General features: G+C 41.6%; 1 protein-coding gene across 1 annotated transcript; it reads left to right on the top strand.

Annotated features, from left to right (window-relative positions):
* Positions 1 to 933: 933 nt before the first annotated feature.
* Positions 934 to 2,720, top strand: coa3b (cytochrome C oxidase assembly factor 3b). The gene is made up of 2 exons (XM_076752945.1): positions 934 to 1,138; positions 2,215 to 2,720. The coding sequence occupies exons 1-2, from the start codon at positions 970 to 972 to the stop codon at positions 2,319 to 2,321; spliced, it is 276 nt and encodes a 91-aa protein (XP_076609060.1). The 5' UTR covers positions 934 to 969; the 3' UTR covers positions 2,322 to 2,720.
* The last annotated feature ends 20,721 nt before the right edge of the window (positions 2,721 to 23,441 follow it).

The following is a 23,441-nucleotide window of genomic DNA, read 5'->3' as shown; positions in this document are numbered from 1 at the left end:
AATCTAACTATGTCTGAGATGGAACAAAACTCTGACAAACTCTGGAAACTCAGACCATGGCTTGATGCTTTCAGAGAGAAATGCCTACAGGTGGTCCCTGAAGAACACAACTCTGTGGATGAAATGATGATTCCTTTCAGGGGGAAATTTAGCAACATCGTGACTGCCTATAACAAATTCATGGGCGGAGTGGATTTGTTAGACTCATTTGCAGTAAAATATAAGTTTCCACTGCAGTCCTGCCGCTGCTACATTTACATCTTCTGGCACACCATTGTCCTAGCTGTGAGCAGTTCTTTGCTTCTGTACAAACGGGACTGCAAAGCCTTGGATATCTCAAAGAAAGAGGTGCTGAACAGGAGACGGTTTCAGACCCAGTTGGCATCTTCTCTGATCCTGTTCGGCACAGCTAAGAGCACACCAAAGCGAGGTCGACCAACTGCTTTTGGGACTACCACAATTGAATGGATCAACATGTAAAACATGAGCATTCAGTTTTGTTTAGTTTTTTCAGGATTTGTACATACCATCTGCATCCAGTGTTTTTAAATATGAAACTCTCTCAAAAAATTACTAAAATGTCAAAATTAAAAAAAAACAAACAAACACTGATTTCTGCATCACATGCCTCCCAGAACAACCAAAAGGTTAATTTTTTTAAATTTTGTTTTATTTTTTATTTTTTTTTCCTATATGTGGGTTTCTGGGGGTTAAAGTATGGAAGTATTTATTCTTCCAAAAGCCATGTAATGTCCTGTTACCATTATTACAGAAAATTAGCTAGTAGAAGTGGGACACAATTGTAGAAAATAATACACTTCATTTCCAGTCAGTACTCGAGTTCATGCAACGACACTACATCCACCGACACAGTAGGTGGCGGTAGGCGCTTCTTTCAGTTTTCCTTTGAAAGAATTCTTCCGGTTCATGTGAGACGGTACTTGAAGCAGCTGATTATCCAAACAAGTCATGGCAGAGGAAGGAGCCAAAGGACCCGCGAAAGCTCCACAAACAGCGGCAGAGAAACAACTGCTCCGCCGCCGACAGGAGCTCGACTACTGGAGGACGAATGCAGCGCGGATCCGCCGCCGAAACCTGCTGACCGGCCTGACTATCGGAGCGTTTGTGGTCGGCATGTGTATCCTTCACAGGCTTCCTGCTCAGGTCAGATGAGCTGAGTGCGGCGTTCAGGGTCTGCAAGGACAGAACAAACACACAATACTTATAACTGAGGAACCTGAAGTAACATACAGGACGTTATTTTTTACACACACACACACACACACACACACACACACACACACACGGATGATAATAATAATCTTAACACTCCAAGCAAGTTTTAAATGCTGCTTGTAAATTAATATAGAATTTTTGCAAAGCCTTTAAAAGTGTCCACACTGAGTTTTAACTTATGTGCTGCTATTTTAACACTAACAGAGTTATTATTGTTATTATTGTGTGTGTTTGCATTGAACAGTGCTCTCACTGCTACCTGTTCTCAACACGAGTGCGTTGCATGAACTCTGTAGATCCTAATATGGTTGCATACAGTGCACATGTGTCAGATATCATGCCTTATCTAAGAAAGAGTGAAGCTTCAGTAAACTATGCTGTATATAGTGACAAATCTTTGTCTGGAGTTCAAATTATTTACAGTATAACCTTGATAGAGAGTTAAAGATCAAATCACTCAAAACAGAGTTAAATGAACTCAAAGGAGAACACCGGGCGTTTAACTCTGTCTGGAACATAATGTAGTCTGTAATTAACATCGTTTGTTGTTGTGTAATTGAAAACATTGCCTGTGACGTAACAGTCACTTTTCTTTTTGCAGTATAATTGTTTGCCACCAGGGGGTGCCAAAGTCTAGCCCATTGATTTCAAACAGCACTGTTTCACTGTAAAATCGTCTACCATGAAAAAGTGAAACTCGATGATATGACTTGATGTCAGCCTTTGTTTATTCCTTTATGAGGAAACTCAGGAAACGGCTTTTTTACAGCCCCTTTTCAAAATTAAAGGTAATGAATAAAAACCAAAAGTAAACAATCAAGCGTCCTCATTCATGTACAGGAAAGGATTTTGGATCCTCATTCTCATTTTAGGCGAGAGCTGAAATTGTTCACCTTTCCTGCCTTCCTGAACACCCAACAAAATTAACAAGGTGCGCGGCTGTTTTAAAGCGTTGACCTTTAACCTGCAGTTGTCCAGTTAGCTACACCATCCTGTCCGTCAAGCAGGAGAGAATCATGGAGGAGCTGGATGACGAAGCCAAGATCCACATCATCAGAGGGCCCCGGACCGGGGCCAACTCCTGATGACACTGACCGTGAACTGTCCTGGACGTCCTGTTCCCTCACCACAGGAGACTGTCTGGACACCACTGAGCGGCATGTGATGAGTCATGTCTGCTAACGCTTACATGCCACCTGCCACTGCAATTAGGACATTTCAGATGTTCACATTTCTGCTCTTATATTATATATAATACATCAAAGCTACAGTTGAAATTGTTCATTGCATACATTAACTCCTCTGTTTGGCCTAATTATTAAACCAGACAAAATCTAAAACTCTCAAAGACATTCTCAGTCCCAAACAAATGAGGAAATAGACACTTGACCATTTTGTTTGCTTTGCACAGTTTGTTATTGTACAATATGGTATTGTTTGATATGTGTTATCAGTTGTGTTAATAAACATTAATTTTCGATTAATTCATGTCTTCATTTCTGTCTCTTAACCCCTGAGCACATTTCAGACACACACATTGTCCTTGCCGAAAGCCCCGTGCACCAGATTATGGTTATTTTCAGAGAACGTTTTATTCATAATAATAGTTGAGTTTATTTAATAGAACTTATCAAAACCAGACATTACTAAGTGCTTCACAAGTACAAATTGAAAAGACAGGAAAAATTATAGACAGATACTGAAAATATTTGACCCAAACTCTGAATTTGTATCCAGCCCATTAACCAGCTGAGAGCCTCAGATTGATTCTCAGCGATGGTCTCTGTGATTTAATCCGTTGGAAAAAACAGGAAACACATTAGACATTTGAAATATTACCACTACTTGGCTGATTATATGTTTTATGTGATGCATTGAAGAATAAATCTGGTGAACCTAGAAATGAACCTTTACTGAAAAGTAAACAATCTTGTGTGACTGTCACATTGTTCAATGTGATACTCTCCTAATAAGAGAGTGAATAAAGCACAGTGACAAGCAGTGATTCCATACAGTGTATGAAGATTACCCATACTTGGTTGTTTATGTTCCAGATGCTCCCGTCAAACAGACACTTACCTTTCCATTGGCTGGGAATTTAAAAACACAAAGGACCTTGCAGAGGACTGAATCTTCCTTGAGGTCAGTACAATAATGCATCACGACGAGCAACGAGAACAGAGCGAATGGTTTCATTCAACCAATCGCCACGTTCACATGATCCTTTTTTAACAAAATGTCCATGTTTGCTTTGATTTCGCTTCAAGTCAGTGTAGGTTAATGCTTTGGTATGCTTAGGAAAATGGTGTGCAGTAACACAACTGGTGTTTTTTTGAGTTACCACAAGTAGGCAAATATGGGAATGCAGCCGTTCTATTCTTGCTGTACCAGCACATAAAAACAACACTATGTGCTATATACGTATAACAACACTTGTTTTACCCACTGCTTCCTTACATCCCTGACAAAGTCCCTCCCTGACCAAAATGCCAAGGGAAAGTAAGTTTGTGACTGAGCTAACAGTTAGCTCGCCAGCTCCAGCAGTTCAGAGTTCAGAGCTAACAGTGACTGCTGGATTCATATTGATTCCATCCGTCAAAGCAGAGTTGCTGCTTCTCTGTGTGACGTGACCAATAGAAACACCTTCAGCTTGAACTCTGTAGTCTGCCCATTGCATTTTGCAGCTGGGCCATTCTGTTCTAAACTTAATGGATGATTGATGTTGAACTTCTTCTGTGATGTAAAATTCAGAAATGTGCACTGTCGGTTACACTTATGGGACCCTTTGGATTTTGGACCCAACCATGTTTGTTGGGTGTTTGGTTGAAGATGGCTGTGTACGTATTGTAGACCTGAGTATCTCCTCATTGTGATTAATGGTGGTTCAGGGAAGATCTGATTTACCATACCGTCACTCTCCATAACACCCCAGTTCCTATGTAGAATCCATTTAGTGTTTTCTGTTTGTGTACTGTATGTTGTGACATTTGGGAGCAGTTCTTCATCGTAAAGTTTTTCCGTGCAGCTGTTTGGCTCTGGTGTATGCATTCTGTAGACAAGTGTTTCTGTATATAATGTTCCTGAAAGCGTAACACAACCTCAAACTCTGTTTCCTGTTCTCAAATTCTGATTGGATCTTCAGCATTCTCTTTGTGCCATTTGGGATGGAAGCTCCTGGTATGTGTGATGGTGTGTCTGTGCTGGTTTCCTAAATATAGATGTATATGTATAAATAAGTCCCTTGATTGTACAATAGGCTAGTTTGCTCAGTAAAAACCCAAATGCATGAAAGGAGACCAGAATTTTCAAGTTCTTTGGCAACGGTTTTTTTTTTTTATATATATACATTATATGTACAGCAAATGTCTGAACGAGGGTCTCATTTTCATTTCCGTTGCCACCGGCAAATACCAGGTTTATGCTTGAGTTACAACCAAATAATGTAAGGTTTAAGCCTCTTTTATGCTGAAGCATTTGATAAAAACAGATATGTTTGCAAGGTTAGCAGCAGACCTGCAGTGTACGTTAACCCTATGGATACAAATGAACGATTTTCTATCAAAGAACAAGGATGTGCTGGTGCCTGTTCAAATCCAGGCAGCAGCTTTCTGCACCCGTTGAAGTTGATGAACAGTGTTACATTGCAAAACATTATATGGCAAACATTCAAGTTTTAGCTGTGGTCTCAGAAATGTGACATGCATGAGTTTAAAGCCACTAAAATGAAAGATTATCACATTGTTAGACAATTTTCCTTGTCTTTGTCTTCTAAAAAATCACACAAATGCAAATCATGACAGATTTGTTAAGGGTTTAGGGGTTAAAAGCACACAAAAAAGAGAGAGAGAAATATGGTAGACTTCCAACATGACCACTAGGGAGCGCTAGGACGCTACAGCAAATCATCCGTCAGAGGGATGAGAAACACTTTTGCTGGTTCAGCCTGCAGTCTGCTCTATGGAGATATCATCACCTGCAGCTTCGAGACACAGTTTCTCTGTTTGGTCTACAGGGATCAATAAAATACATTCAAAACACAGCAGAAAAAACTAGAAAGAACCTTCAACCCCCTGCTTGGGTTGGGTGGGGGGATGGGGACTGAGTGGATTGTTTTTAAAAGGGGCCCACCTTTGGGATATAAGTAACAATTTATTCAAACTCACACTTCTTGGCATTGATAAACTGTACATAAGTAATAGTTTCAATGTTCTAATATGAAATAATATCAATGAATAGCTACTATTTGCAGCCAACAGACATATACAAGGCCCCTACCCCTCCCACACAGGAAGTTCACTTTGCATCCTTTTGTTTTCTCTCTTGGTAGTCATTTTGTATCTTTTATTGTCATTTGTGCCCCTTTCCCGTCATTTTACGTCTTTGTCTCCTTATATTTGTTTTGTGCCCCTTTGTAGTTGTTCTGCATCTCTTTGTAGTCATTTGACTTTCCACCAAGAAAACAGTCACTTCATACAGAGGTTGTGATACTCATAAGTCAACTACCAATTGTTTTAGGTCTACCTTTTGACACTAGTATGGGGGGGGGCGGGGGGTGTCCAATCGGATTCCAGGGGGCCTGGTCCCTCTGGCTCTGCCTCTGCCTGAACTTGTGTTTGATGTATTGATATCTGGGGAATTTTGCCAGAAAAGTTCTGTGGATGTGTACATTTATGAGATGAAAGTGTTTTTTTTTTCTAACCCTTTTTTTAAGAGAGATGTGAGAATAAATTACACACACACTCACACGGCCACACTAAACATGCTTTTGTTCAACATGAGTTTTGTAGGACAATCTGTTGTCTCATCATATTTCTAAGTGTTTACAATGCTCCTGCATCAATTACTTCTCCATTTAAAGCATGCATTGGATTGGAACATCAATGTTTAATGCTCTTTTGAAGTAAGTATAAAAAAAAAAAGCAGAGAAGAAGAGTAAAATCTATGTGATCCTGAAGAAGGACCTCAAAATAACACCCAGCCTGTGTCATTTGCCTACTTTGGTTTGGATGTAGAAAAAAGCTGGAAAGACAGAGTTAAGCATTAAACTCAGCCATGTGCAGAAAAACCACAATACTGAAAGTAGACATCCCTGTGTGTGTGTGTGTGTGTGTGTGTGTGTGTGTGTGTGTGTGTGTGTGTGTGTGTGAGTACCGCAACATAGAATTACATGAGGCTGGTCTGGTGGTGGATGGGTTTAGATGGCTGAGGTCAACTACACATCCAGTTAAAACATTGCCAAGCTTCAGCCAAGTGACCTGATTGGTCAGAGTCTGGCCCACGCCATGCTGAGAGCTCCCTCATTGCACGGCTCTCCCTTTCTGTGGTGGCCAGGCTGCTAGTTTGCCAGCTCTGCTGCTGGAGAAAACAGTACACGTGTATATCCGATGGGTACGAGCAATGATCCACTAGAGGGAGCTTTACACTGAGGGACATCCAGCTGCTGCAGCCTCAGAGATTCGCCCACTCACAGACACACTCGCTGACTTTTGAGGTCCAAACAACTGCACACAGACAACAGAAAACACAGGCGTGGAATGATATATGGCTTGCAATCATGGAGTATACCATTAAGTTTATTTATATGGCACAGTTCACAAAGAGAGACAAATTTAAAAAGCTTTGTAAAAGAAATTATTTTGTAAGAAACAAATATTTACACACACATTCAAAGCAACAATAATAATGAAGACATAGAAACCACAACATTCAAAAGCAAGGAGAGCGAGAGACCATAAGATCACAGCCGCCACCATGCCCATCAGCATGCTGGCCTTCTGACCCATGAATACTCAGTAGCCATTACTACATTATTACCCAGTACTGAGCACTCATGGGTTGGACCACACCCGACGTGGCCTTCGTTAGATCTCAACTACACATCTTTGAAGTTTCAGAACTCCGTCTTGCACAATTGTGACGCTATTGCATTGAAAAAAATCTGTCCACAGACAGACAGACAGACATATAAACACCTGCCAAAGTACTGAAAATCACATCAGTGGTACTGCAGGACCACAATTTGCCATGATGACAAAGACATTGCTCTGAGTTCCATTCATTGTGGACAACCTAACCCTGATTCAAACCTTAACCACAATCACTTCATGCCTAACCCTAACCTTTACCTAATTTGGTTCACACGTTACCACTAACCCTAATTTAACAGGACTTCAAAAATCATGTTTCTACTCATTAGGACTGGGCTTTGGTGCCCATGAGGACTACTGGTCCTGACAAGGTTAATGTTTACATACCAGCAAGGTGGCGGTGGATGCAATGGCCTCTACTTCCTACCCCCCTGTATCTGTCGTCCTTTCTTGGACCGCACCAGCCCATCCTTCGTTTTGATCTCAACCACATGCCTGTGAAGTCTCATGACTGCGTCCTGCACGGTTGTGTTGCATCGACAAAATCTTTCTGCAGACAGACAGAAAGGCATATAAAGACCTGGTAAAGAACTCAAAACCACTTCTGCATTAGTTCCCACTGCAAAAGGTGTTCCCAGGACCACACACAGACTGACAAGGTGAAAACAATACCAATAACAAAAAGGCTTCCCACCAGTAAAAGATTTTCGTCTGGTGATGGTAACTACACCAAACTCCAGATAAGAACAGGAAGTAAACCAGTTCCGGGTGATCTGATCTGGAGTTTCACATCTTTCAAACCAGATGGTTATCTCAGAGGAGTTCTATTAGTCCTCCGTATGATGAAGCCAATTGTTTGCTGCCTTTGTTGCAAAGATTTTAAAAGAATTACGCCAATCCAAGACACATTTCACAAAGACATATCAGAAAAAAGACTTTGTACAAGTCTTAATTAGAAATTGAATAGGATTTTGATGCTTATTATTTTATAATGATACAAAATGTACAAAAATGTAACATTTGTTGGCTCAGTGTGTCCTGGTAACTTAGTCTTTAAGACACATACCATGTTATTGCAATGTAACTGGTTGGAACATGTCACCCCTCTCTCTTCCTCTCCATGTTCTCTGTGCACATTCACCTCACACTGGAAGCCAGTGTAGGGACCAAAGATGAGTAAAATGCACTGGTCTCTGCACAGCTTCAAAGCAGCAGAGCAGCAGAGTTCTGAACAAGCTGCAGACATGAGCAAGACTTTTCTTTGCTAATGCTGGTAAACAGGACATTATACTGAAATAGTCAAGATCTGAAGTGATGAATGCATGAATGGCAGTCTCCAGGAGAGAAATGGCTTGATCTTGCAAAATGTTCCTGTGATGATTGAAACAAGCCTGAAGAACTAATCGAGTATGATTTTGGTGCTTTTCACCTAACTCTCAAAATGTCAAACCATTCCTTTAAGTGCTGTGAGTTAGTGTCTCCTGCAGGCTGTGAAGGCCACACTGTGATGCATTTCTCTGCAGAGCAGCTGCAAGAGCACAAGCGCCATTCCTTTATTTCTTGCCAGTGTGATTGGCTGTGATCTGTGCTGTACAGCAAGTGAAGCCAGGAAGATATTCCACACTAGCATTCACCACAAGGATAAGAACCATCTTCTTGATAATATTTTGGATTCTTCTCTCTGCATTGTGTGATATGGACAGTGCAGAGTTGTGGACGGCACACCTGTGTGTCCTTCTTGTTGGCTGCCCATCAAACAACAGATTTTCAAGGTGGGTTCAGAACCAGTGATGATAGATTTGTCACAGATAATCAAGTCAGCATGGCCTGAGTAGGATCTGTCATGCGCAGATGCCCAGTCCACATCGAATAGTTCTTTTTAATGTAGACGCGGTGGCACTACTTATTTTCCATATCTAATCTTCTCGCTCCGATGATGAACTGTTGTGCATCAAGATGTCCTGCACACATATGTGCATGAGTGTATCCCTATACCCACAGCAGCATGCCTGTCCAGGCCTGTCTCTATGTGTATGTATAGGCAGAGGTCAAACCAGTGTAACCGAATGAGCCTACAGGTGTGTGCGTTTTTAAAGGCTTGGGTGATCATTGAGTCATTCTGCCTTCCGGGCAAGTTTAAATGAACACAAATGCTGTAGAGGGCTGTAGCGTTTCAGTAATATTGTAATGTGCTTCTGAAATGAATGAAGCCAGGAGAGCAGAGAACAGAATAAAAAACACCTACAGGGAGAGAAGAGGAAGAGAGAGAGGGGAAAACTATTAGGAAAAGTGGGCTGGAACTTGAGGTATGCTGGAGGCAGGCACAGACAGGCTGACTGAGAGAGGCAGAGAGACATAGACCAGAGAGAGAGAGTGAGAGAGGGGGTGGTGGGTGTTGAGATTAAAGAAGAAACAGATGCAGCAGTGTGAACAGAGGGCTGTGCTGCATTTAAATTAAAATATAATTTCACATAATTTCTATTTATTATGTCACATTTCCCTTTTCATTATGACACTTTAATACGAGGACAATGACTGGCTCTACACTGCAGTGCAAGAACAATGCTGCTTCTTTATTTCCATGTCTTCTACGTGGAGCATCAGCTGGTAAGGGACAGCGTTTAACCCAAAGCACAGAGCTAACATTAGCTTGATAAGCTAGCTACCGCCTCACAATGAGTACAGAACGTTACATACATTTGAAGTAGGCTAGCACATTTTCTGCTGCAAATGATACACAAGAAAACAAGTGGAAATGTGACTCTATTTTCCCTGACTGATCACTACAGACCAACGTATCCACTTGAACGTCTTTTAAGTCAACAACAAAGTGCAGCCATGCCAGCATACTTTGAATAAACGCCTCAAAGCAGAGTGCTGTTCAAATTTCAAAACAATTGGTACTGAACCCCGGCATGGAAACTGACAGTACTCCAAACATTTATTTTACCTCTGACATACTGTAATCATAGAAGCAGTGATTTTTTTTTAGGTGATGTAACATGTGAACATGTTACTTTGTGTTTTTTTATTTTTTTAAGGAGTAATTTAGTCCATTTCTGCAGGGGTGGATCTGCCCAATAAGACGACCCTGATTATAGCATCATCATCTGTGACCGTGGTCATTTTGGCTGTTCGACAGCAGATTCAGCCCATGGTGCGTTTCTGCAGGAAAGACGTGATGAGATGCTTTCCGTTCATTTTCACTCATCATGAATTTATTTCCTCTGCAGTGGAAAAATATGTTACACAAGCACCGGAGACTCCTGTAGATGAAACTAGGCTAACAAAACACTTTTAAGACTGACTGACTCTAAAAGACAAACTATGAACAGACGATTATCCAGAGCCAGCACACCAACTCCAGACAGCGACACTCACAGCTCTCCTGCTACTACAGCTAGCATCACATCAACAGCATATCTTGGCAAACTAGAGAGTAAGCTGAATGTCCGTGGGCAAGTAGTCGAACGTTACCTGACGCAAATCACAAACATGACGTCATCAAACCATCACATATGTTCCACACCTATCATGCATCTTCATGCCTTTCAACCCTCGGAGGTCTGTCCACCGTTTGAAAGCCTCACCGATCTCATGTTGTATGTTAACGTCCTGTGTACAAGCGTGAACGCCACCTGGCTGGAATAGTGTTCTGTGGCTCTGTCTGTCTCCCATTTACAGAGCCAGGGCTGTGTACATAGAGGGTGCAAATATTCGCTGAATTTGACAAAAAACTGGGTTGGATTGACTAACCTCAACTTTAAGGCCACAAACAACCCATAATGCAACACTCTCCAGATGAGCTGGTGTGGAGGTGCTCTCTCCATTCAAAAAGAATATCAGACATCATCTAAGTCTTTGAATACAAACAGTTTTTCAACTTTTTCAAATGTAATTCACACAAGAATTTGGGCCAACACATTAAGTACCAGCATACATTTGAGGTACTAGTACTTTACTTTATACTTTATACTTATACTCTACTTTTACACTAAAATTCAGGGGGAGTTATTATACCTTTTCTTGGACCACATTTTTTTTACTAATTGCTTTTCAGATGAAAACTTTACATAAATGCAAAAAATGAAACATAATTAGAATTATAACACAAACAAACAAACAAACAAACAAACAAACAAACAAACAAAAACCACCTAAAACCAGGGGCACCTTCAGATATCTATGAGTTCCACCAAGTTCCACAGGCATACAACATAAATATGATGCATTGTTGTGGATAAAATGGCACAACAGTATAAAATTGATTAAAAGACATTCGTAAATTGCTAATGTCAAATTTCTGCATCTACAATACTGATAAAGTCATTGTATTCATTCAATACTTTTGATACCTGAAGCACATTTTTGCTAATAATACTTATTTTGATTAAAGTAACTGTAATGACATTTTTGAATGCAGGACTTGAAACAGAATATCTATACACTGTGCAGTGGCTACTTCTGTTCTGAAGACTACTTCTACCACTGATTCGGGGAATCTTGTACAAATGGTGACTCAGTCTTTCCAGTCAGATGATTGGCTAGAGACTAACGGTACAGTTTCTTTGTGTTGTGTTATTTGATCCCTTCATTTCAGCCAGTTAGAAGGCAGAAAGCCACTGGACTATTTTCCCCATGTTGTCTGTACATTTGCTAAGTTTTAACATTCCCATCAGAAAAGGACTGAATGAATGTAACAGTCATTAAAGACTAAACTGGATGTCCCACATGTGCTTTGGGCTGCAGTGATTCATTAGACATTAATGCACACACACACACACACACACACACACACACACACACACACACACACACACACACACGCATACTGATGTCTTCGGGGGCACCCTTTTTGCTGCTTTGCCACATGAAAGCACACACATGGTCAAAGAAAGTACACACTAATAGAAACACATTAAAAGCTTGTGAAGCCCTTTGGCTGTCTCTCTTCATCCCACATTCCAGGGGAGTTCTCTAGCTCAGGGTGAAAAGACACACCCTGTGAGGAAGGAGGAGAGAAGGGAGGGAGGTAGGAGGTGTACAAACTCAGCCTCCTCTCAAACACTTTGCTTCAACCATGACTGACAGAGGAGGAGGAGCGAGGGATGAAGGGATGGGGTGTTGCTTTACTGTCTTTTGTCTTTTGTCTGTTTGCCTTTTGAAATCAGCTGTTTTAAATTATTTCTTCTAATCCAACATGTACAACACTGCCTTGATATTTTATCTCTGGTTATGCTGAGGGACGTATGCCAGCCTTTAGAATGAAGCTTGATCTGCTGTTGCCTTTGTGGGTCAGCGTCTTTCTCAAGGATGCTTCAACTTGTGGATCCACCAACCATAAAATGCACAGGCTACCAGCTCTGCTAGCTAAGACTCCAGCTGCTGTTTGACGTAACCAAACTGCAGCTGTCACCTGAAATGTTCTTCAGCAAACTTTATTTTGAAAGTCTAACTGGACGTTGCATATTTAATGCGCAATGACAACGTGTTGTTTTTACGTCTAGGTGAGGCAAAATGGAACGCTGACAGAGTGGTACAGGGGTATTGGGGGTCTATAACACACTTTGGTGCGATATTGTGATAGACTTGTGTTGTGTTTAGCAGGGGCGGGGCTTCTGCACAGGCAAGCCAGGCAGTTGCTTGGAGCTCCCTGCCAGTAGGGGGGCCCCAGCCTCTTATTTACAATAAGGATTTTTGATAGGCCCTGGCTTTCAGGGACCTCTGTTGGTCCCTGGACCTCACTTTGAGAACCACTAATCTATTTTTTTCAGTATTCACCTCAAATGTCTTGAAAATTGTGCATTTATGTGTGCCAAAACCAAATTTTTGCAATGTGCACGGGTGGGGTCGGGGCCCCAAGGATTTCTTGCTTGGAGCCCCAAGAGACCCTAGCAACGCCACTGGTGTTCAGAGCTTGTTGCACTGCTCCCAAGTGGCCAAAAAGTAATGTTTTCGTATTGTTGTGGTGTAGTACATTTCTGATACAAATTCCTTTAAGAAGTGTTATGAAGAATCAGAGCACTTTTTAATATTCGGTAAGTCATGCAGTTTCCCCTTTAAGAAAGTGAACATGTTTTCCAAGCAGGCCTGTTGATAATAGTACTGAAGTGCTGTACTGAATCAGGATTTCAAGTGCATGGTTATCAATATGTTGAATAGAGCACGCAAGTTGCCATCAATCCGAGCAGCCGGTTATTTAACTTTCAGTTGGTTAAGCTAACAATCGAAAATAAAAACCAAAACAAACAGGTTTTTGTCTTATTGACGCTGACTTGTGCAGCAAGGAGAGATTTAAACAGAAAAATCATTTAGCATCAGTCACGCTGAAATAACTTTGTGAGAAAGTTGAATTGCAGTGAAGGAAACACTCAGCTGGGAGGTTTTCTAACCAAAACCAGCTTGTGTTTCTTTCCTGGTATGACCTGATGGTGAATCTGCTTTTTCCATCCTGAGCAGACGGAGGGGGCGATGAGTGTGTGTGATGTGTGTCTGTGTGTATGTGTGTGTTCATACTTGTCGGACTGAGAGCAAAGAAGAAGAAAATAGAAAAATCCAGCAGATATTTCTTCTGCCCAGAGTGCATGTCAGTGACTCACATCGTCATCCACACACAGCCAATCAGAGAAGACTTCCCCTGCCTTCAGCTCAACCCACCCATATCTGCACACACACACACACACACACACACACACACACACACACACACACACACACACACACACACACACACACATACACACACACACATCTGGCCTGCTGATGTTCCTCGCTGATCCACATCACTAGCAGAGAATCCTTTTTAGTTAGACTTCCCCACTGCAGTCGATGGCCCCGCCCCCTCAGAATTTGATGCCTAGAGACTGTCCAGACCAACACACACACACACTCACCCACATACACACACACACACACACACAGCAAGAGAGATACTGCTTAGCCTCCAGCCTGTGATCTTTCTCTTCCACACACATATTTTAACATAAACTATCCTGCTGGGTCCTGTGTTGGTCCAATAAACACATGGCCTGTCTTGGAGTTGGGGTGGAGGGGTCGGGGTGGTATGAGGAGGTATTTCTTTCCAACTGCAAAGCAAACTCTGTTTGAAGCCTTTTCACACTCACACATAAAAAAGTAGCTTATCTTATTTGAGTAAAACAAATGCATTGCATGAAGGTTTGCAGCCGATCATTATAGAGCACAAAACCTGCATCAGAAATTGGAAATAAAAATGTAAATCATAACTGTCGTTTAAGTTCAAATTAGATGCATCTTTCATTATTAACAAATGCAGGTATGATTCATCTTATTTTCTTGCAAGAGCCCAAAAAAAGCCCCAGGTTCACCATGTGCCAACTAGTTTATGGCCATCTGGTGAATTGCTACTTTGCATGGTAATATGCTCCACTACCACACACTGATACATTAACACTGGTGCATTAAGAGCCTTGAAGTGATAGTAACTACACTGGTCACAAATATATAGTTTCAGTTGTAAAAACTGTAATTTACTAAAACAGCAGGCCTCTTTCATTTTTAGCAAACGCAGCTCAAATAGGAGCAATTTGTTGGGATCTATTTCCAGCTGTGGATTGACACACATTTGATGCACTAGTGTAGTGGTTCCAAAAATGCTGTTAACCATGGCTCCTCTGCATAGAGTTTTTTTTTGTGGCACTTAGAAAGCTAAAGGACGTAGAGGTCGTAGATTTCCATGTTACCAATCTTAGCTATGGTGGAGCTGCTTATTTTACATGGTTTTTGCTTATTTCTTCCATTGACTGATACATCTGCATCATAAAAATGAGGTAATCTAAAACGTCACCTCGTTTTTCTTACACGTGGTGAAACATTAGACACAGACAGTAAAAATGGACATGAATAAATCTTGCAGACCCTGTGGCCCCTCCTTAAGGCACTCACTTTGAGAAACATTGCTGTAATGAGTATTTGGGGCAGCAGGACGACATGTGGGTTTAAGCCAAAACAAACTACAGCGTGTGTTCATGGTCATGAAGGAGCATGTCAGCCAGTGCAGAAGTGTGGCTCATTGATGTGTTTCAATAGGTTTCAGACAACAATGGAGCTCTATGGTACAGAGGAAGAAGATAAATCAGGCAGTCTTTCTATGGGGTTTGTTGACAATAAGAAAATATGGTCTATCACCAAACAGAATTTTTAATCCTATAAATCAATTATGTTCTTATTAGTGCAGTCAGCTATGTGACCCAGATAATGCTGCTAATGGTTTGATTTCAACCATAATAAATATGGAGATGAACTTGGAGGTACTGTAATGTAAGGCGACCCCTGCATATGCTGAGGCTATGATCTGGCTCACTCAATGTATTTGTTCATCAGCAGTGTAGGTTTCATGCACTCGGTGTGTGTATGCTGACAGTCAGAACAGTGTGGCACATGAGAGGAACAGACAGCATCTTGGAGTGTTTTGTTCTGCCTCCTTTCGCCTTCCATCTGGAAACAGGACACCTCCTTCCTTTCCTTTAACTCCACCCTTCCTCTCATAAATCACGCCCCCTGTTTCGCTCCGTGGTTCTACCCTCAGCCGCCCCTCCCTCACTCTTGCCCCCGACACCCCAAATCTGCAGTGTTTTCCCACTTATAGTGATCGCTTATATTAACCAGGTAATCGATTGTGTTGTTTCTTCCTGTTCCACCACCGGTAAACCAGTCCACCACTAAGACCAGTACTGGTACCAGTACCAGTACAGCAGCTTGGTGGAGCAGCAGGGATCCAGGGTCCGTGTGTGTGAATGGGAGTTCTGGTTGTGGGAGAACAGGTACCTAAAGTGACCACCAGTGGGCGCCAGGACAATTCTGTCTATCAAAGTAGAGCCGCAGAGATCCCAGGTACTGTTAAAACTACAGACAGAATTGATGGGAGGATTAGTCTGTTATTATTGTTGACCTCTACTGCAGTCATGGACACACATATAACTGCTTACAAATAACAGAAGGTTTGATCAAAAGTGTATGTTAAAAAAAGGTTTTCAGGTACTTGTGTGTTGATCACACAGAGAACATATTAAAAAAAATGATGACCTGAGGCCTCCACTGATTTACTGCTGCAAGTGCTGATCATCTGCATAGTTGTGGCGACTTGGATTTTTGGCCGAAAAGGGAAAACAACGAGACTGAAGTACAACTGCAGTTGGAGTTTTGTACGGAGGAAAAGCAGCATTTCAGACTGGCTCCAGACCTCTGAATTACTTCCCACATCTTAGATTTTTTCAGAGATTCAAATAGGTCTGTTGCTGTGCTTACTGGCAGCAGCTGAACAAAACTAGAAAGCCAATCAGAGTTTTGTAGGCAGGATTAAGAATGAGGACGTCATCTTTGTGTTCCAGAGCAACAACTGTGGATAAAATCAAAGCAGCTGTGCAGGTTGTTGTATGCTGACTTATAGAAATAGCAATTTTTAAAGTCCTGCAAACTTGGTTTCAAATCTTAGGCATTTTTCTATAACCTTAAATATTTATTGACTAAATGTGCAACAATGAAAGTTAAAATTTGGGCAAAAAAGACCCCAGCTAGTTATTATTTATTCACATTTAACACCTAAAAGGTCAACAAACCTGCTCCATCAGAATTCTGGGGCTGTGCTTTGATCAGATTTCATTGGCAGTGACCAAACAACACACAGGCTGTCATTTGAGTCAGTTTGCCCTGCTGAGCCCCACCTACTTCAACCAGTCAGAAAAGCACAGATGCAAATCTCAAAAACCTCTGTCTCTCTATCTGAAATAACTGATTTTAAATAAAATTAAACTTAAAAGTTCATGTTTATGTAGAAAACAATGAGTCATAGTGAGAATGTGAAGGTGAAAACATGTTTTAATCCAACATGTTTCTTCAATTGATGTACAAAAACAAAAAGTTGACTGCTCCTAGAATAACATGTCCTCATACGTCAAGGACAGAATAGATCAGGTATAGGCTGGTTAGGTACAGGCAACAAAGTGCTTGGCTAGGTGTAACAAAAGAAAACGGTGTGGGTTAAAATAAGTACATCAGTTACATAAGTTAACCTTTATACTTAAGCTGACATTAAGTTTTGCTTCCACATGGGACACGAACAACCATCTCCTGGGTGAAAACCCTGTTTTTGTTTCATCTGGAGTTCCTACTGGTGACAGCTGTCGGGAGGTCCATGCTTAGAGGTGTTCTACATTTTGAAACATACGCTTTTCTGTTTCTTTCTGAGAGTCAGGTGAAGAGATTGATACCACTCTCGCGTCTGTTTGCTACTATAAATATGAAACTACCACCAACTGCTCCTTAGCTTCTAGCACAAAGAGCCACTCTCGCTGTTTCCTGTTTCCAGACTTTGTGCTAAGCTAACTGGTCTAGCTTTCCTTTGCAGACATGAGTGTGGTATCAATCATCTCATGTAAAGCTGGTCAAGAACGCAAATTTCAAACTGTTGCTTTATGAAGTTGCTAGCATCTAACCTGTCCCTGCTGATCCATGAATAGAAAATATCTGACAATTTTGGAAACACCTGGATTATGTTATTTGGTTTTCTTGATGTTCAAAAGCAAAATTACATACTGAACAACTGCAAAGTGTGAAAATAAGTCAATAAGAAAAGTCAAAATCGCAAAGACTAAACACTTTCCCAAAGGAGAAGACAAACCCTGCAGTTAACTATTACAGGATGGGAATGTGCACGTGATTGCAGCGTCATAAAAGAGGCCCTGCTCCGTCAGAACTTTACTAAGATTACAACAATGAACTTTACTTTCAGACTCAAAGGTGACCTACAATTCTTTGGATACTGTGACCGTGAACAATTTCTGTTGGAAGGAAAAAATTTGATTGGGAAGAATAAACAGTGCAGATCAGAGGGACAAACGCAGATAAACACAGAGAAGCAAGAGAGAGAGGAAACCAGGCCGCATATAACTGTTATAGTGTAGGCAGTGATGAGTAATACGTTGGCTGTGTGTGTGCGTTGGTCCTCTGCAGATCTCATCAGCCAACTGAGATTCCAGCATCTCCAATGTCCCAGCGCCACATCAGCCAATAGTATGCAACCTACCTTGGTACTGACCAATCACCACCAGTTTAGATGAACACCGCACACTTCTCCACTAGCTCCACCCAGCAGCGGCTGCAGGGCCCAGGCAATCATCTGCTGCAGCTCTCGGGCTTCTTCTCAGAGGGTTTTCTCTCAAAGTGAAAAACTTCCAGCTATTTCCACTGCAAATCAAACTTCATTAATATTCCTTAATGAAGAAATTAGTTTTTATTGATCCCCACAGGCTTCAAAGCATGACAATGTGCAAAACTAAAACAGGGAATGTCAGTTAAATTTCACCATGTATTCCTCAGCACGCTCGAATGCGGTTGTAAATCTATCCAAAGCAAAGTTCAGGGTTTTCTGCAAAAGCCTCTGAATAGGGATGTGCTACTTTCTGAAACTTTGAAACCAGATCTCATCAGCAAGATACTGGACTATCCAGCAGAGAGTTTTTTTTCATGCCCTTCCAGTCCAGTGAAAACCATGCATCTCTAAATTTAGTGATTGTGAATTTGGATGTTTTTGACAAACTGAAGGATTCAGTGTTCCTCTATGGGCTGAGAAAATTCTCCTACTTCTTGGATTAGCTGGAAAATGCAATGTCACACAGATGAAAACCAGGCTGTGCTCGGGAAAACTTGACTTGTTAGAGATACGTGGTTCTCACAGGACAGCAATGCTACAAACATATGATAATATTATAGGATATGATGCATTGCTAAGCTAACCAGCTGCTGGTTATAGCTTCATATTCCTAACACAGACATGACAGTGGTGTCATCTAACTCCTAGCAAGAAACAAATAAGTCACTACTGGACTGAGCTCCACTGGTAGACCGAAGTTACTTGACAGTTTGACAGGCCGCCATACAGTCACGCCATTTTGCATGCATCATGTGACCCGTAGCACACACACTTCACACAGACAGAAGAACTGTACAGTCGCCAAGATGTACCAGTCCAGGTGAATACAGTGTATGAATCAGTTACTGCTGTTCTGGTTTCTTGACATGTGTCAGTGCAAGGAAACTGGACAGTGCTCCTGATGTGATGTGATGCCCGAGTAAATTAGCATCTCCTCTGTCATTCTTGAAGCTAAGAAGAATGAAGATGCATTAACCAACGTGCAGAATTTTGTCCCCACCATGAGAATCTAAAAGTGAAAGACAGGAGCAGGTACGAGTCTAGATAGGAGATAAAACCTGAGGGTAGATATTAAGAGATCTCTCTTTTCTTCCTGCGACTCAGCGGGAATTCCTCAGTCTCGCTCTGCTGAATCTGAGCGCATCAGGATTTATCTGAAGTCACTGAAGATCAGCTTTCACTCTTCCTGCCTGGTCTGGTCATAGTCTAGTTGCTTGTCTCCTGATTGTGATCTCTGGCCCACACAATTCAGACAGCAGAGTTGCAACTGCTCATACTGTGCCTACCTTTTGTTCAGCACAGCGACAACATTTCCAGAACTCAATGTAAAATCCAGAGAATTGTGGGAAAATAGTTCAACTGTAGTGGTAGATTTTTGCAGCTATAATATTGGAAGACACTGATTAATCAATGCTGATGTCTGTCAGCTTGGTATCATAGTCTATCTATCTGTGTTGCATGATGCTCCAGATATGAGTTCTCAAAGCAAAACTCTAATGAATGTGGAGGTCTTCGGCAGGTTTTGAAGCCCCGGGTCTCAGGCTGAATTGGAAAAGATGATGGCCTCCATACAAGAAAAATAAAGTATCCCACGAAGAACAAGGCAGAATGAAGCTGCTATAAACTACCCATTTTGTAACGTAAAGCCACAGAAATCCCATTTAAAACACCACCATAAAACTTCAAAAACATGCAGGTCCAATCTAAGCAGTTCCTCCTCTCCGTCCCTGTGTGGAGAGACTGCCTCTTTATCCATAACCCCCCTGCTAACGTGGCTAAGTGCTAACAGAAAACAGCAGACAGCAGTTTTAAAACACTCTTTAGAGGTGTGCAGGAGTGTGGGGGGTTAGTTAATAGGCTTTCAGAGCAGCTAATATGGAAAGAAGGAGTGTTTAAAAATTGCTGAGAGGAGAGGAAGAGGAACATGAAAAGAGGAGAAGAAAGGAGAGGAAGAGGTGACCTGTGGCCCCCCGATGTCATACTGGAAACCCCCAGAGGGGGAGGGCATTTTAAAACCACTCCATAAAGAAATTTAGGAGTTTGGGGGATGCCAGCGTGGCAACCAGGTAGATGCTGATCTTTGAGCTTAATGTGTGTGTGTGTGTGTGTGTGTGTGTGTGTGTGTGTGTGTGTGTGTGTGTGTGTGTGTGTGCCACTGCCACTGAGCTGGCCATCTTCTGGTCTTGTGGCAAGAGCCGATGTTGGCTTTTAGCATCGGGACAGGTAAAGCTGCAGAGGTCGGAGATGTTATCTGTCAGCTGTGGCTGTAAATTAATCAAGGTGAGGATGCTGAACTGGTGTCTGCAAAGCCTCCACAGCCAATCTGATGCCAGCGTTGGCTTTTTTGAGCACACCTGAAATGTTTCCCACAGGAAAACTGTGCGGCAAGTACTGTGTTACCTTAGCTGATAGAAAAATTATGAAAATAAGACCCCAGTCTGGCTGTCTGTTTACTGTCAAAAGCAGAAAACCCTGCGTAAGAAAGGATGAAAGAACAATAAGAAGAAACATCTCATGAGACGACAAGAAAATTATGATAAGATAGGAAGCAAATGTAAACAAAGACGGAGAGAAGAAGACGAGAAGATGGACGTAAGATGAACTGTTAATTGAAGAAGTTTGAAGCACATTTAGCTTAGTTTATTTAATACTGCTCTCTCTCTCTCTCTCTCTCTCTCTCTCTCTCTCTCTCTCTCTCTCTCTCTCTCTCTCGCTGACTTTACACAAACACAGTAACAGCCCCATAAGAGGTTCTGGTTTCTAAGGAAGCAGTAAACACACCAGGTATCCCACCATGCTCACTGGTTCTCCTCCTTGATCTTTTGATGTGTAAAAACTTGTTGCCGCCAGTAACACCAGGCACAGTGAGAGCGTGCACACACACATGCACACCGCACCAGTAAAATCAGGTCCAATATATTTTAATGGATGTTTAGCAATAGCCTTAACAGACTAGCAGCAGCATTGCTGATAGAAAGGAGGATTTTATACTCTTTCACTGCTTTATTCTATATCATTTATTTGTGGTGTTCAGTGCACTTTCATATCTAGCAGAATGCCTTGCAAAGTCCCATGTAATTGTAATTCATTGTTACTGTTTTTAATTTAATATCAGGCTTACTGTTCACTCTGCTAATGCTGTGTTAGAGCTATGTAGCATTAGTGCTAATGCAAACCCATTATTTCACATGAAAAGAATTCAACTAGCCAAACGCAGGGCAGCTTTTATTGAAAGTATTGGTCGGTGAGGTTTACAGTGAAGTCATCATTGACCAAAATTGTTCTTTGGCCTTTTTTGACAGTGCATCAGTTTTCTATATATAGTGGGGTGTGACAGAAGAAGTAGCAGCAGCCATATTGAGCCGTTAAATGAAGAACTGCAGGCAACAAGCTGCAAACCTCCAGCAAAAGTAACCAACTCTTGTTATCAGACGTCTGCTTCTCTGGAAAATTGCTCATGCCATGTGCAGGTACGGTCGCGACTACGTTTGTCTGATTTTCGTATTAAGAGTCTCTTTGACTGCAGTATAAACAGACACACCAGCTGCTCTTCTTTTGCATTTCTGGCTAAGTATCTGTCCACCGAGTGCCTGATAAACTAAATTTCTTGTCATGTCATCTTCACTGAATCTCCTGTATCCATGATATCTGCCATGGCTCCCTTCTAAGGATTTTTTTTTTTAAGTTACTCAGCCTTACAAAGCAGTCACCTGCTCTGGGACCACAGGCCACAAAGAGCCCCGACAAGCCTCCAGCTCACCATGTGGCATTTGGGTCAAGGTGATGTGATTAATTTCAACTTTGAAAATGCACAATATCAACTAACATGATAAGTGCCTTAAAATGGGTCTTATTTGATCACCTGATCTTGTGGCCCTATATTAAGGGGGATCATAGGCAGGTCATGCCATGTTGCTCCAGGGCCCCCTTGCAAAGTGGTTCCGTATTAGCTGCCTGCAACCATGCGCCACATGTGGGGAGTACAACAATCAAAATACAGCAGTCCCTCCTCAGATTGTTTTATTTAGATATGTTTCAGGGGTTATCCAGCAATCCATTATCACACCACCCCCAGATTTATCTTACCACCCAGTGGAGTGGTCATGGGCTTGTGGGAAATGTTCGTCACTAAAAACAAATGGCATGAACAGCACCTCATATTATGTGTCATGGGCATAGGGCTGGACTTTAAATCTTTTTTTTTTTTTTAAACATTTTAAACTGTTAGAGTTCTGGCTTCACTTTGCATCTTTAATGTGTCAGAGAACAGAACAATATGACTCACTGAGAAACAATGAGACAGACCAGCACTGTGCACATATTTCACGTGCAAACCAGCAACATTTCTACAAAGATGGAGGCTGCTGCTGCTGAAATGCATTCTGGTCTACTGAGGCTGTTTCAGTAAATGTTGGTGTTACTCATTGATCAGATGACACATTTTGGCTGATGTTTAAGATCCCTAAAACACTTTCTGCTCTCAGACTCCACCGCAGAAATATTTGGATATGATGTCATGTTATAGACAACAAGCCACTTACCCATGGGCAGAAGAAATATTCACCAAATGACAAAATGCAGCCAGGAATGAAGAGAACAGAACTGACAGCTGTTTTGAACCCAGTTACAATGTTTATTGAAGTTTTCCTTTAATAGAAGAGCACCAGTGGTAGTAATGTTAATAGCAGCGTGGTGAACGGCTGCTTAAACACACAGATTGTCTCTTCTCTCCTCACTGTGCCACTAAATGAAAAGGTTGGAGGCTTTTAAATGCCTCATCACACCTGCTGCCAAACACAAAGTATGTTAAGAGCGGAGCAGAGGTGATGTGGAAAAGAAGGAAGCTGCTTGTTGATGGACACTTAAGAGTTTTATTCCTCAATGGAGGCTTGACAGGGCAGGCACATTATTACAGAACGGAAAAGAGACAAATTTAGCTTTTTCAGCCTTTAAGTAATGCAACATCTCTGCCGTTTCTTCTTTTACTTTGTGATTCCAGAGAAAAAGCGCGGCTATTCTCAACACACTGTACATCTGTTGAACTGTAGAGATGACTGCGAGAGAAAGAAAGAAAGAAAGAAAGAAAGAAAGTATGAAGGAAAGAGGCCAGTGGTCAGTCCGCAGACGCAAGCATTGTAATCTACACACAC

Source organism: Chaetodon auriga, chromosome 16, assembly GCF_051107435.1.
Source record: "Chaetodon auriga isolate fChaAug3 chromosome 16, fChaAug3.hap1, whole genome shotgun sequence".
NCBI classification, from domain to species: Eukaryota; Metazoa; Chordata; class Actinopteri; order Chaetodontiformes; family Chaetodontidae; genus Chaetodon; species Chaetodon auriga.
This window is presented reverse-complemented; position numbering and strand designations above follow the sequence as displayed.